Source organism: Anabrus simplex, chromosome 7 (genome assembly GCF_040414725.1).
Source record: "Anabrus simplex isolate iqAnaSimp1 chromosome 7, ASM4041472v1, whole genome shotgun sequence".
NCBI lineage: Eukaryota > Metazoa > Arthropoda > Insecta > Orthoptera > Tettigoniidae > Anabrus > Anabrus simplex.
Genome location: NC_090271.1, coordinates 182,267,936 through 182,283,883, shown reverse-complemented (window position 1 = coordinate 182,283,883; position 15,948 = coordinate 182,267,936). Strand labels below are relative to the sequence as shown.

General features: G+C 39.3%; 1 protein-coding gene across 3 annotated transcripts in view; it reads right to left on the bottom strand.

Annotated features, from left to right (window-relative positions):
* mop (myopic) overlaps positions 1 to 15,948 on the bottom strand; it is a 310,174-nt gene that overhangs the window by 90,650 nt on the left and 203,576 nt on the right. For all 3 annotated transcript variants that reach the window (XM_067151489.2, XM_067151488.2, XM_067151487.2), the window contains exon 16: positions 1,468 to 1,652. In XM_067151489.2, coding sequence (XP_067007590.2) covers positions 1,468 to 1,652 — 185 coding nt within the window. The remainder of the gene's footprint in view (positions 1 to 1,467; positions 1,653 to 15,948) is intronic.

Sequence of the window (15,948 nt, the reverse complement as noted above, 5' to 3'; positions counted from 1 at the left end):
CGCGAGTTGTATTGGGTATTTCAACCAGCCCTACATACTGTAGGGGCCCTCTATCCGCCGCCTGAGGACGCGCTCTGTAGGGGTCAGGTTCCCCTGGTTACTTTTGGAAGTTAACCTCGCTGACAAAGGCTGAGGTTATTTCAATCTAAATATGAAATAGCTACAACACGTACTGACTATTCCTTAATCTACAACAATCATTTTCACCATCAGTCTTCATATCAACAGATTGAAGAACTTAACAGTAATACATGAATTTAAGATGTTATCTAGTAGTTAAACATCCCTTCAACTGCTGCAATTGTAAGACATGCTATGGTGTCCGAATTTTGTCCTTCAGGAGATCATTAACAGGCTGGAAACAACCACATGGAGTTATTGTATTTAGACAAAAGCCATTAACATGAGCAGGGTTCAAACTCATTACTTTGGGAACAGGAGGACAAGAACTAAACAACAGTGCCACAGGGTTCTGTTACTGTATCTTTGTACCATTTGAGTTATGCTGAGGGGGATAGGAACATGAAAAGGAACACATAATTGAATAAACATAATGACCGGTCTGTGTGGAAAGACAGATCAACAAAAGGACTAGACAAGGGCAAATATGAAAACTCAAAAGGCGAACAACTGTTTCCACATCTTCATACACTGCTGTCTTCAAATAGATGTCTCTCTCATCAATCCCAATTCTTTCACATCCATTTCTTCTCAGACTCCAAAGAGCTAATTTCTGCTTTCTAGATTTCATGTTTTTCCCTGTTTCCACTTTCTATTGCTCCCTCTTCCCACATTGACCTGTTGTTGAGTTGAACCTCTTCAGGTTCCTTTCTCTCCCGACATAACCTGTCACTCGTTTGCTCCCTTCCATTACTTACACTGATCGACTGGGATCCTTCTCTCTTTTGTGTTTGTCCTTTGTTCCTAGTCTTCTACCACCTGTACTCAGCCTTACCTTCCGTCTGTCCATCCCTTCTCTTTTTCTTGTTCTACACTTCCCACTTCAAGACTGAACATCAATCAACATGCCCCTCAATAAGTGTTGATGTTGCTGTTTGAAGGTGACAGTGTATGAATATGTCGAGACTGTACTTGTCCTTTTATATTTTCACGTTTGTTCTTGTCTCCTCCTCCTGTTGTCCCTCTTCCCATACTGATCTGTCATTCTATTTATCCTATAACATGTTTTTTTTTTTTCATGTTCCTATCTTTCTTAATATAACTTCATTTCTCCCCTTCCATTATTTGTATAATTTGAGTATACTAATATTATGAAAGACTTTGTAATTTACACATTACAAATGTACAGAAAAAACTCAAAAACTACAGTCAGTGTATTTCTGCATCACGTGTTCTTCAAAGAATAAATGGATGGAAGTCACAATTCATTTAATTTAAAAAATAAAACAATATTATTAAGTAAATTATCATTCTCCCTTAATACTCTTTATGTAATATGGTACTAACCTGCCAGGCCATGCAGTGAATTGAAGGTGGATGACAACTCTGGTGAAGCGAGTATCTGCAATGCTGATAGATAATATCCTTTCCACCCAATGGGGACGGATGTTGGAACTCTGTAAGGTGAGTTTCATCTTGCCCATGGTAAGCTCTTGACTTTTCTCTACTGGCCAGTATGTCTGACCTGATAACTAAAATAATTGAAGGCAATATAATATTTCTCTTGGCCAGAGAAAAATCATGAAGGCTAACAACAATTAATAGAGAATGGAATGACTTGCACAGAGAAACTAAAAATGAGATTCAGATTATTACTGACTGAAAATTGGAGTAATAATAACAATATTACCAAGCTTTAAGAAGAGGAAAAAGACATTTTACAGGACATCAACATACTGATGGCTCAGTTTAGTACTGCTAAAAATCTAATCTTCTTTTTAAAAGATAATTCTTCTTTTAAACATTCTTTTACATCACAATGACTAATAGTTTCATGGCAACAATAAGAAAGAAAAAGGCTAAGATTCAGAAGGAAGCAACAATGGGCTTAATTAAGGTAGTGTGAAAATGGGGAACCACAGAAAACCACCTTCAGGGCTGCTGAGAGTGGGCTCAAGCCCAATGTAGTATACCTCCTTAGAAACAGTTGAGACAGTTGCCTTAGTAATTACATTTTGTATGCTGGACATACAACTGCTGATAAACAGCTGATGTACTACATTCATAGACTAGCTAAGATTTTACCTGAGAAGTCTGCACCTAATGCTAAACAACATTTGAATCATTGGCATTGCACGTTTGAAAACTTCATACTATCTGCTGGACCAGTACATGTGGATAACTCCACAATGATAAAACAATTATCTTATTCATTATTTATTTCCTTCAGTATATCAATATATATTAGCAAATGTGACATTTGTGATGCATTTATAAGTGAAATCAATCCATCCGTCCGTCCGTCCGTCCGTCCGTCCGTCCGTCCATCCACGCTGGTTAGAAAATAGCACTCTCAGCTTCAATAAAGACTACAAACAAGCCCATGAATTGGATCCACCCAATACCATGCAAGTGACTATGCTTTGTCTTCTGTCTCAGATACATTAAGTGAATGTAACTTAAAAACTTTTCAGTCTGTTGAAGACACGAGTTCATTATAAATATTACACTATAACATACCTGAAGAAACACCCTATTAAACAAGGAATAAAAATAAACACTGTTAAACAAAGAATGACATGTTTTGTTGTTAACAGAACATCATCAGGTTCTATAAAGTCACACTCAACATGTGGAAATGTTTATGTTTATTTCTGTCCAACACCTAGGAATTTGAAATTTAGAACTTGTCTTAATGAAGCCCTGCTTTGTCTCCACTCCAGCATACAACGCAAGGCATTTGAAAGAGCAATGGTTTTTTCAAACACGTTTCCCTTTCTCTACCCTCGGCATAGAGATACTTCACTCACTACAGATCACATAATGGTCTGTATCACCGAAAAATCCCTGGAAAACCCACACATTCCTAACAGATTTCCTGAATATGAAGTCAGTTAAAGATATAGTCTATTATGGACCTGGTGTCCTTACCCTCAAATGTGTAGCAGTGAAGAGCCTTATGCTTGAAGAATATATTCGTAACTGCTAATGTGTAGCTCAAAAATGCATATACATTAATATACATAATGAAAATCCACAGCCTGTTTCCAGTCATACGACCGGGTTAGGAAATGGAATGAATGAAGCCTCCATCTAGCGGCGAGGATTGGAATTGTGCTGGCTGCCAAATCCTGTCGTATTCCTCTGGGGCAATGATTAATGACTGACAGATGAAATGAAATGATAGTGGAGAGTATTGCTGGAATGAATGATGACAGGGAAAACTGGAGTACCCAGAGAAAAATCTGTCCTGCAGCACAAATCTCACATGGAGTGACCGGGATTTGAACCACATAACTCAGTGGTGAGAGGCCGGCGCACTGCCGCCCGAGCCACGGAAGCACCTCATATAATGTACATAATATCCAGTTTAAATGTACATTTTAATTGTTTTTCAAAGAAGTAATATCCTCAGATTTTTATTTTCCATTTTCACACTAGCTTGTAAACTGTACCTTTACTTTCACCAGTCCCATAATATACTGTCATTAAATCGGTATGAAATAAAATTGATACGTAGTTACTGTAATGACTGAAATTAATATTTCTCTTAGTTCATTCTGAAGTAAATTCATTTTCATTTTATTTTATTTCATTTCAGAGATGAACAAGCAGCATTTGAATGTAAAAATTTGCAGCAGCATTCAGTTTACATTTTAAAAAAAAAAACTTCTGTTAATTAACCATTACAATAACCAAGTTTTAAGCCATAAGCCTGCCACCAGTAGACTCAATGTAATTTGTTGTGGAATTCCAGTAATGCCCATGGGAAATTGGGTGGAGGGGTGAAGAACAAAGTGGACAGGGACATAAATGCGAACCTGGACTCTGGATTCTTTTGTTCAGCGAAGAAGGTTCTTTGTGGTGAAAACTTGAAGAATTTCACCTAGCATGTTTGCATCCATAATTTGTGATGTAGAGGAGTCTTGCTCTGCCCATAAGAAACATATTGATTGACAAGCACAGGAACCTCACAGAAGTCAATTTAGAGATGTTTATGGTTGTTAACCATGCCAAACAAAGGTAAAGTGAAATAAGGAATTCACAAATGATGTTGGTTGTTAACTGTGGCCCCAAAAAAGTATGTGAACTAAGGAATTTGGACCAAAAATGAAAGTGCATATTTTCCTTGATCTAATGCAAGGATTTCTCCTGGATATATTGTGATTGAGGTTGAACACGCTCTTTGACAGAGGAAGACTGCCACAACTGCTGGACCAGAGGAGATTTATTCTGAGATCCTGAAAATGTTGGATGGAAAATGTATAACCATTTTGACAAATCTTTTCAGTTCAATATACTGAACTGGCATTATTCCAGAGGACTGACTGGAATTAACATTTATTACTCTGCCTAAAAAAGTGAACGCCAAACATTGCGAGGAATACATCACTAGTGTGTCCTGTAAGGAAACTGTTTCTCGAAATAATCCATATGAAAATTTATTTAAAATGTGGAGAAACCATTTCAGAATCACAGTTTGGTTTCAGGAATGGTCTCTTTTTTTCCCTTCTATTTGTTTTACGTCACACCGACAGAGATAGGTCTTATGGCGAAGGAATGGTCTTGGTACAAGAGATGCTTGTTCTACACACAAGTAGTCTTAATCCAGCAATAATGTGACATGAACCCAGATGTGTCAGCTTGTTTTGTAGATTGAAAAGGCAACTGATGGAGTACAGCATGGGAAACTTATTGAGATTCTCCAAAAGATCAGGCTTGATAGCAGTGATATTTGTAGCATAGTACTGTAAATCTACACTGGAGCTAAATGGGCAGTGTTAGAATTCTCCCACGAAATAGAAATTCATCTGGAGTTCACCAGGGTTGTATTTTATCCCCTCTCTTGTTTCACATCTGAAGCATCATCATCATCAGGCATCCAGGTGAATGGAAAACGTATAAGTGACTTACATTTTGCAAGTGACACCACTTCTTGCTGAAAAGAGATTATCTGCAAGCTAGCTTGAGAGAGTTAACACTGCCTGCACCAACAGAGGCTCGAAAATTAATGTTACAAAGACCAAGCTATGATTATAAGTAGGAACAGAAACACCAACATCCAATTAATACTTTGTAAAGAAATACTGATTGATTGACTGATGCTTGTTGTTTAGGGGGCCTAACATCTAGATCATCAGCCCCTAATGGTACGAAATGAGACGAAATGAAATTAAAAATTAAAAACCCAAAAATCCTCCACTGACCACAATTCAAAACATGAGGACAAAAAATGGGTGGGTGGGTGGGTGGGTGGGTGGGTGGATATGGATATAAAACGATCAGTGGAACTGACCCACAGCGCCTGACATGCGAGCTGGCATAAGACAATGGTATTACTGACCAGGGGACTGCTTCTATAGCACAATACTGAATCGATGATTCTTGCAGTCGAAAGGAGTCCAAAATCCAAGTCATCGGGTCCTCATAATGGTAATTATCGCTAGAAAAGTAGAACCATGGTATTTGTCATGTTGCAGTACTAATCAAGAGTAGCGTATACTTGCGGTATTCCGCACATTATGGTACTACTCACAGGTAATGAAATTCGCACATGTATTACAGACCTACTGTGTTTCGCACATTGCGGCACCATTGACAGGCAACGCAGACCTATGGTGTTCATCACCTAAGTATACTAACTGCAGGGACTTGTACTATCCCGTGGTGTTCCTCATATAGTGGGTACTAATCATAGGCAAGCCAGAACCATGGGTTCCGTCATCCCAGGGTGTCGCTCAGATAGTGCTACTTATCACAGGTACTGTAAAAGCCGTCGCGGTCTCGTTTGCTACTAATCACAAACCTATTTGGTACCTAACATAGTGGTATTATGCGCAAGGAAAAGTGACCCATGGTGTACCCCGCGTGGTGGTACTAATCACAAAGAGTTTCATGGTTCTAATATAATCATCCCTTGGTCGCCCCTTTTAGTCGCCTCTTACGACAGGCAGGGGATACCGTGGGTGTATTCTTTGTCTGCGTCCCCCACCCACAGGGGGTTAAAGAAATACTAGAGTGAGTTTCATATTTCAAATATCTTGGATGCTTTCTGAATTAACAATGGGAATACAGACAAGAAAACAAAGAGTTGAACAAGCACAGAGCATACAATATTCATTTTTAAAAAATAATGTGCAGCAAGGAACTCAATCTTGATCTTAGAGTTTGCATTCTCAAATGTTATATCTTTCCAACTTTGCTGTATGGAATGGAAGGATGGACTGTAACACAGAATGACTACAAAACACTAGGGTCTTTTGAAATGTGGTGTTACAGGTGATTTTTTTAACACTCTAACCACGGCTGGGTCGTTTGTGACCCAGCTGTTGTTTTTTCTTCCCTACTTGCTACAAAGAAAAATATTTTTAGCATGTGTACAGCCAAGGAATATTATGTATTCTCAACTTGTGTGTCGTGTGAAGCGCCATTCCTACATATAAGCTATATGCAGCATAATGTACATTGTGGGTACTGATGTCAGATGATTGGTCTCTAAAAAAGGAGATGGAAGCCTTTCTTGCTTTACTGTACATTTGCAGTGTCATAGGAGCAAGGGCTTAGAACTGGACTCATAGTGGGTCAGCGAAGTGGGGCAATCCTATTGTCCACATATTCCTTATTTGTATAGTTAATATTCTACATCAAAATACACTGTGTGTATTAAAAAATATCCAGCACAGGTACTGGTATATTCATAGGCTCTACACTTGATACAAATATTTCTTTTTCAGAGGATAGAGAAGAAAGAACTAACACCTGGATCACAAATGACCCAGCCGTGGTTCTAGTGTTAAACTAGTTGCTTTATGTCACACTGACACAGACAGGTCTTATGGCGACGATGGGTTTAGGAAAGGGCTAGGAGTGGAAGGAAGTGGCCATGATTAAGGTACAGCCCCAGCATTTGCCTATTGTGAAAATGGTTTTTCAGGGCTGCAGACAGTGTGGTTCAAACTCAGTATCTCCCGAATGTAAGCTCACACTGCGTGAACCCCAAACCACACGGCCAATTCACTCGGTTACAGGTGTATGCTTCGCATCTCATCGGCTGGGAAGATCAGGAATACTGTAGAGGTGGAAAGGATGAATAAAACAACTCAGGTTCTTCTTTTCATCAAGGCTCATAGACTTCTTTATCTTGGTCATATTATGAGGGGGAGAATGAGTAAATTCTTGCAATTTGTACTCCATGGTAAGACTGCAGGTAAACGTGGACCTGGGAGACGTCACATATCATGGCTTTGAAATCTACATAAATGATATAGCAAAAACAAGAATTTACTTTTGAAAGTTGCTAAATAGAAAGTTCAAAATGCCAGAACGATCGTCAACCTTCAATACAAGAATGCACTTGCAGAATAATATAGTGGTTCTTTGCCTTTCCCTACTACATTTAATGGTACATGGCTGTTTTCACACTCCTGAACAAGTGTAAACCCATTCCATAAACAGTTTCAATTTTTATTTAGAAATTTCACTAATCATAATTACTTTTAAAAATTTCCCCTCGTGCCTCTTTTGTCAACAATGTGGTAATTTACAACCTTCCTTACCGGGCGAGTTGGACATGCGGTTAGGGGCGCGTGGCTGTGAGCTTGCATCCGGGAGATAGTGGGTTCAAATCCCACTGTCAGCAGCCCCGAAGACGGTTCTCCATGGTTTCCCATTTTCATACCAGGCAAATGCTGGGGCTGCATCTTAATTAAGGCCATGGCTGCTTCCCTCCAACACCTAGGCCTTTCCTATCCCATCGTCGCCATAAGACCTATCTGCGTCGGTGCGACGTAAAGCCTCTAGTTAAAAACACCTTTCTTTTTATCACATTTATTTTTAACAAGGACGACAACAGCTTCATGATCACTTATTCTATCTATCACTTCAGTTCATCTATAGAGCTCATCTTGTTTCATTACGACCATGTATAGAATATTTTTCCCTCTAGTTGGTTCCATCACTTTCTGATTCGGCTACCCTTTCCAGATTAACTTATTTGCCATTTGTTGGTCATGTTTTCAGTCATTCACATTATCTTCCCAGTTAGCATATGGTAAACTGAGATCACCTGCTGCAGTCAGATTCCGTTCTGTATCATTCCCCAAATAGCTGATTACAGTATCTTGTCAAGCAATTCCGTATCATCATCAGTGTCACCATTTCCATATCTGTACACCCCAAAAAAGACAAGGTGCTCATTATCTTTAGAGATGAGCCTTACACCTAGAACTTCATGTTTCTGTGCCATAACATTTTCGTAGCTTGTAAATTCGTCTTTCACCAGTATGAATACTTCCCTTCCTATTGAATCTATCTTGTCTCTACAATAAACACTACAGTTCTTGGAAAATATTTCTACAATCATAATATTACTTTACTCAGTTTACTGGTAAATACCAGTATATCTATATATATAAAAGAATTTTGTTTGTACATTGCTCAGAATTTGAAAAGAATGGTATTTCTGTATCGGTCATGTCCACAGCAGTAAGGAAATGCATTTTTTACTTTTCCGTAATTTCTGTCTGTCTGTATGTATGTATGTATGTACATGCATTACGAGAAAACGGCTGAAAAGAATTGAATGAAAATCGGTATGTAAAGTCAGGTGATGAACCACTACAACCTAGGCTACAAATTATTTAATTCACGCTAAGTGAAATGGTAGTTTAGGGGAAGGCCTGAAGTGTAATTCTCAAATAAGTTATTTATGTTATTAGTGATCGTATCGATAAATACTACATAACTAACATAACTTTAGTTATGCCGTAAGTTAGTAGTAGTTATGTAAGAAGTTATTAAATTTCCGATCACTTATCTCTTATACGTTGTTACCATACCATATATAATCACAGAGATATTCATGAATTTGGATTTTTGTTACTAAGTCCATGTCACCGCCGAGTCACGAGAAAATGGTTAAACAGAATTTAGTGAAAATCGGTATGTAAAGTCTGAGAATAAGGAACTACAGTCTACGATATAATTTTGTAAGACGCCCTAATATCACAGAGTCGAAAGAAAACTAATGTGAAGGTCTGCAATATAGAAAGCTCAAACTTTATAAACAATAACATTACATTGACCATTGTTTGTTGTGATGTGTTTTTTGTCTTCTTTTTCCACTCATCCCCGATAGACAGGATTACTGCAGCGTACCGAGGGTTTTTAAAATTTGTTTTATGTCGCACCGACACAGGTAAGTCTTATGGCGACGATGGGATAGGAAAGGAATAGGGGTGTGAAGGAAGCGGCCTTGGCTTTAATTAAGGTACAGCCTGGTATGAAAATGGGAAACCACGGAATATCATCTTCAGGGATGCCAGCAGTAGGGTTCGAATCCACTATCTTCTGGATGCAAGCTCACAGCTGCGCGCCCCTAACCACACGGCCAACTCACCTGGTCGTACCGAGCGTAACAGCCTGCCTGTATATTGGCGAGAAGTAGCTGGGGAGTTAGATAACTTTCTTCTTTAGCATGCCATTCCTCTGGTTCACACATTTTCTGATATTACTGGTACGTAACACACTGGTTCATCACAGCATTCGAGCTATTCAATCCCTACTCTGAGGCACTGATTGGAATGAGTAGTGTGCATATTTAACGGAATAATGACAGAGGAGTGTTCACGGCAGTCTGCGACCTGGTTATTCCAGCTCTGGAACTTTAGACTGTTAGATCGGCACCGTAGTACTGTTCGTTGAAAGTGAGAAAGTGTGCGGTTTTTCATTTGATCAAGTATTTTATATGATAACATTGCTTTCAATCGCTACATTCCTACTGACGTTTTTGTAATGACCTACGTTGAATTCAGTTAGGAAAACCACCAAGTCAGTCTTTCCGAGAATCCCGTAGTGAAGCACGGGTACATCAGCTAGTATCTATTAAATTACTCAAGGTAACAGGTAGGGACCCTCTGAGGCAGCCCTGCCCAGGGAGACCTCAAAGCCAGCAAAAGCAGAGAATATGATTTGGTATGGTGGAGCTGGCAGCCCATACCTCTGGGGGGAGTACAGATGGAACCCACTGCCTTGTGGGATGAGGAGGGATCCTCAAAGGCTAAGGGAGTAAACCCCGAAAGAAAATCCTCAATTACGTTAGGCCTAGCAAGGCAGTAAATGAGCTTATTTGTAGTTGCTTTCAAAACATGTAAGAGCCTCGGAATGCATTTATCAACTAAATTAAGACGCCAGCATGAGCAGACTCATGTCAGGGATGATGGTTTATGGCCTGATGATAGACAGGGTTCTGCAAAAATACAAAAATTCCAGAGGAAACTAACACGAATCGGGACCATCAACTTAGTCTCTCAGAAAATTGTGAGAACTTTTTTGTCTTTCTTTCTTTTTCTTTGCTAGTGGCTTTACATCACACCAAATGTAAAGAATTAGTGGACCTCATGGAAAGGAGGAAAGGAATGATACTGGGGCTGAGTGAAACCAAATAGAGAGGGAAAGCAATGAAGAAATTAAGGAAACAGTATACACTGTATTAGCATGGAAATGACAGAGAGATGAGGAATCGTGTTGGTTTCATCATGAGTAAAGATCTAGGAGGAGTTGCTGACATTGAGTATGTTAGTGAGAGAATAATAAGAGTGACTGTGCATTTAGGGAAAGAAAAACTAGTACAGGTGTATGCACCTCAAACTGGATTTATCAAGAGGATAAGAACCAGTTTCTTGATGATTTGGAAAAAGTTATTAGTACAGAGAGAGTACTCATTATAGGAGATCTCAATGCACAGATTGGGACGGATAGAACAGGATATGAGAACGTAACAGGACCTCATGGATATGGTGGACGAAATATGGAAGGTGAACAACTCCTTGACTTCTTTATGAGGAATGGGTTGATGGTGAAAGTTAGTTCAAGAAAAGACAGAGCCATAAGATAAAACGATACAGTTGGGATGGACTACAAGACTGTAATTGATTATGTCATCTCAGGTGAAGAAAGGAGCAGAATGGTAATAGATGTCAGAGTAATACCCAGCGAGAGCCTTAAAATACGTTCACTGCGTATTAGCAGAGCGTGACATACCCGCCAACCTGAGCAAAATATTTGTGTGGGACTCTTTAAAAGTTGTAATTATCGAAGTTTTGTACGTTGGTAGGACGAGTTCTATCGAACTCGTGGACTTATCCCACTCACGCGCCTGGTGCGTGACCCACACGGTGGTTGAAATTGAGAAGTAATACTGGTCACCAGACGGATCACGCGCCACGCGCATTGGTAGATTGCTGTGCATTATTTACCGCGGACAGCAAATAAATGCATAAAGTATGTTACAGACCTAAATATATTCATATTTACACTTCTCAATTACAGAATTTGACAAACAAAAATGAAATACTTTGGCTAATTGGGTAGGTCTCGTGATGTTGAAGCAACCACATTGTCGGCCATCAGAAAAAAATATAAATAAAATGATAACATAAGCATCACGACGCAGTCAAAAATGGTTGCTGCACGTTCCTTCAAGTTACTTATAAATGTGATGAGGAATAAGTGACAATTAGAAGTTCTTTCGTGTTATACACACATATGATGCAAGAATAAACGATAATTACAAGTTCAGTTCTTTTACTGAACATATTGCAGTAGTGGAATTTATTTATTTCAAAAGCGGAACTACCCGTAATTCTCCTGAAGAATGAATAAACAGAAAATGTAGTGCCATAGCTTGCATTTAAGTGGTCTTGTTGCTCAAAGATCCCATAAAATGAATGACGACGTATGATGACGACTCTGGAGAGGAAATACGCGGGAAACGGAACACGCACGCGCAAATATGGCTACGGATGAATCTGCTAGTAGACTGGACTTACACAATGTGCGGGATGACAATTAAAGCCTTTCTTACCATGCGGGAAACCTGTGATTTACATTTCCTAGCAACCGTTCCATGATGCGCTAAGCGCCCAGCGCATGATCCGTATTGAATGTGTTAACAGCAACCACCGTCCATCAGGAGCGGACCTGAGAAACTTCTCTGTGCCAAAAGTATAGAACAGGGGAATGCCAAAATCAAAGTATGGGAATTCCAAAAAACAGATAAGAGAACTGAGTATCAGAACCGGATAAAAACTCTTGTTACCAAGGGATGAAAGGAAAAATGGAGAAGCAGAATGGACCAGACTAAGGGACACATTGGTTAAGGAAGCAACTAGAGTTTGTGGAAAAACAAGTATGAAAACAAGGGAGAAGGAAACACCTTGGTGGAATGAAAGAGTGAGAGCAGCAATCAGGGAAATGAATCTCTTGTGAAAGAAAGGGATCGGGAGAAAAATAAACCGGATCTTACTAGAGATGAGGCAAAGATCAGAAACCTCGAACAATGATACTGAAACAAGAAACTGGACATTAAAATAACAGTTAAGAAGAAAAGACCAAGACGTGAAATATATTCACTCAGAAACTGGAGGAAGAAAGCAGAGGCAATAAGAAACTACTGTATAGTGATATCAGAGGTAAAAGGAAACCAATGAATACCAGTGCCATAAAGGCACTTGAAGATGAAAATGGAAATCTGGTTAGGACAGAAAGTGACATGAGAGAAGTCCTGAAGAACCATTTTGACCACCTACTGAATAGACTAGTTCAAGAACAAGATACAGAACCAGAAATCCAAGCCTACAATGAAGAACCTCCCATCACCTGGACAGAACTGAGACAGCCTTAAAATCTATGCCTAAAAGAAAATCTTCAGGTGCAGATGAAGTGAATGCGGACATGACAAAGGCAGCAGGCATCCAGGGTATACAATGCCTGCACATAGTACTAAATGCCGTATGGACAGACAACAAAATAATACCTGCAGATTGGAGCAAGGGCTTTATAATTCCCCTATTTAAGAAAGGCAGCAAATGGAAACCCACCAACTATAGAGAAATAACCCTGCTGTCTCATGGGCTAAAAATTCTAGAGAAAATCATAGAAAGGAGATTGAGAACCATCATTAATCAACAGTTAGATTCAGAAGTAACAGATCAACAATGGATCTAATTTTTAGCACCGGGATCCTGATGGAAAAGTATTGAGAGGAAGGCAAGAACCTGGCCATTGTATTCCTGGATATAGAAAATGCCTATGATAGTGTTATAAGAGATAAGAACGGGGAGTGTCTGAGGAAAAGAAATGTGCCTGAAGGACTGGTAAGGAAAATTCAGATGTTGTACAAAGACTGTACCAGCTGTGTACAAACTGGGGAAGGTCGATCATCAAGGTTTGAGACCAAGAGTGAAGTTCAGCAAAGAAGTGCACTATCTCCACTACTGCTGATACAGTTGTATCGAGTTTGAATGCCTTCCCCAATTACATTTTCGTTGTGACCTATCTGCTGTAGAATTCTGTGTCACATTTTGTTTATTTCCCAACTTGTCTTCTTCCAATTATTTCTCTACACGATTTAGTGTCATGGTTTTGAAATTAATAGCCTACTCAGCTGAAATGACAAATTTTTACATTTTAAAAACCTTCCATGTTTTATTTCGCCTTCTAGGCACTAGAGAGAGCGCACGCCTTTCTTTTTTTTTTTTAATTTTTTTTTATTTTACTTCATCCTTCAATACTTCTGCAGATTGAGTATACTTTATCAAGGTTCCTTCTTGTATCAGCATTGCATTACCACATCATGGGAAGCCTTAACTGATACTGTTAAGTCTCTAAAATTTATTCTCTTCACCTCGGAATTATCTCGCCACGGCGAACTTGGCCTTTGTGAAAAACCATAGAATTCATTGTAATCTCTCTGTGTGCGGTGCTTATTAGAAATTCGTCTTTTCCCTTTGGACTTTTAAAAATCACTTATCTTTGATCTATATAAGCGTTATCGGGTTCTAAATTTGTATTTTACGATCAGGTTACTACCACAATATGATTGTTATTCTTAATTTCAGAGGAGTTACCTCATGATAATATTGTATGTTTAAAGAAAATCTGTGAATGGGTTGTTAAAACAACCATGTCAGTTTCTACAATGTTTTAATCATTTGGGTTTATTCTTTCCTTAATATCCGCCTTTGATTTTCTTTATTTGATTCTTTTTTCCTTGGTGCTTTTCTGTTGATGCAGTTAGTGGTAGCAGAGTGTGGTTCCTTATTTCAACTACGCTTCTGCTACAGTGTGTAGCTAGAGCTCGGTTCGTTATTCTTCTTGGTACCACCAGCTCTGAACTACCCATGGGTTGTTGCATATTTCTTTAATTCTGTCTGGTTTCGGTACGGTATCAGATTGGTTGGAGATTGAAAGAGAAACAAGAAGTCAACGACTAGTAAATGATATTGTAAAAATTAGTGCATTTATCTTGTCTACTGTTGCTATTTTGCTTTACATCACACCGACACAGATAGGTCTTATGGCGATGATAGGAAATGTCTAGGAATGGGAAGGAAGCGGCCGTGGCCTTAATTAAGGTACACCCCCCAGCATTTACCTGGTGTGAAAATGGGAAACCATGGAAAACCATCTTGAAGGTTGCCGACATTGGGATTCAAACCCACTATCTTCCGGACGCAAGCTCACAGCGGCGCACTCCTAACCGCACGGCCAACTCGCCTTGTTTGTTTCGTCTCATCTTCTCTAACTGTTGCGTGTACTTATCATCATGATTCGGGCGGTTTTTCATCCGCATCAGCTAAGGAAGAGCAATATGCTTTATGAGCTGGCCATACAAAGTACTGAACCCGGGAGTATTGTTACTGAGTGTGCTGCACTTTTGTCTAGCTATATGCAGGTGCCTATTGACCTATCTTCCATTGATTCCTGAAATATTGGTGAGTCTTTGCATGCAATTGATGATGCCCTAAAGGAAATTAAAATAATTAAGACCGAGTTTATTGATCAATTTCCATCTCAAGCGCAAGTCAATCGTTTGTAGGCCAGGGTATATCACTATTCTGGTCGTATCCAAGATAGCTATAAAACCGGATGCCAAATTTATCTTGGAGTGTACTAGACTATTAACAGCTATTTCATACCAATACTGACCTATGGTATTGAAGCATGCACCCTTACAAAAAGAGATTGATCAAGACTGCAAGCATCAGAGATGAAATTTTTTAGATCTACCATCCAGAAGACCAAGATGGACAAGTTAAGAAATGAAAAAGTGAGGAAAGAAGCCGGAATAAAGACAGCCCTATTAGGCCGAATCAGCACATCCAGACTACGGTGGTATGGGCATGTGATGAGGATGGAGCCTACAAGAACAGCTAGAATAAATTTGGAAAGACAGATGGAGGGAAAAAGACCTGTAGGAAGACCTAAAACTCGATGGATGGACATGATCAAGGTTGATCTAGTTACCAGAGGATGGACAGTGGATGATGTTCTCCATGACAAGTTGTATATGGACAGGAAGAAGTGGAAGAGGCCCATTAACAGTATCCGAGAATCTGGAACTGTACAATGATGATGATGATCTATTAAATTATTGAATTCTAGCCTTTTCCTTAGAATACTAATATAGTTTAACACTAATAATTTTATATTATCCTTACTTTACTCCAGCTGCCCATACTATCATTACTGCTCTACAATTCACCCCATTTTCCTGGATGTGATTCACTATAACCCTTCCAAACCAAACCTAAATTATATGCACCACTGCAGTTCAAGAGAAGACCATCTGAGTGCAGTCTCATTTAAATCCTCCAGTCAGTACACGCAAGCACCCCCTCCCCCCCTCCCCCCCGGCCTATACTTACTTGCCTTACGTTGATGGCAAAAACATGAAAAAATACCACCTTCTCCTTACCTTCCACTGTCCTCATCATCTGTATTCTTCTTCTTCTTTTACGACCACATAGGATCACTTTAGTCAGTCCG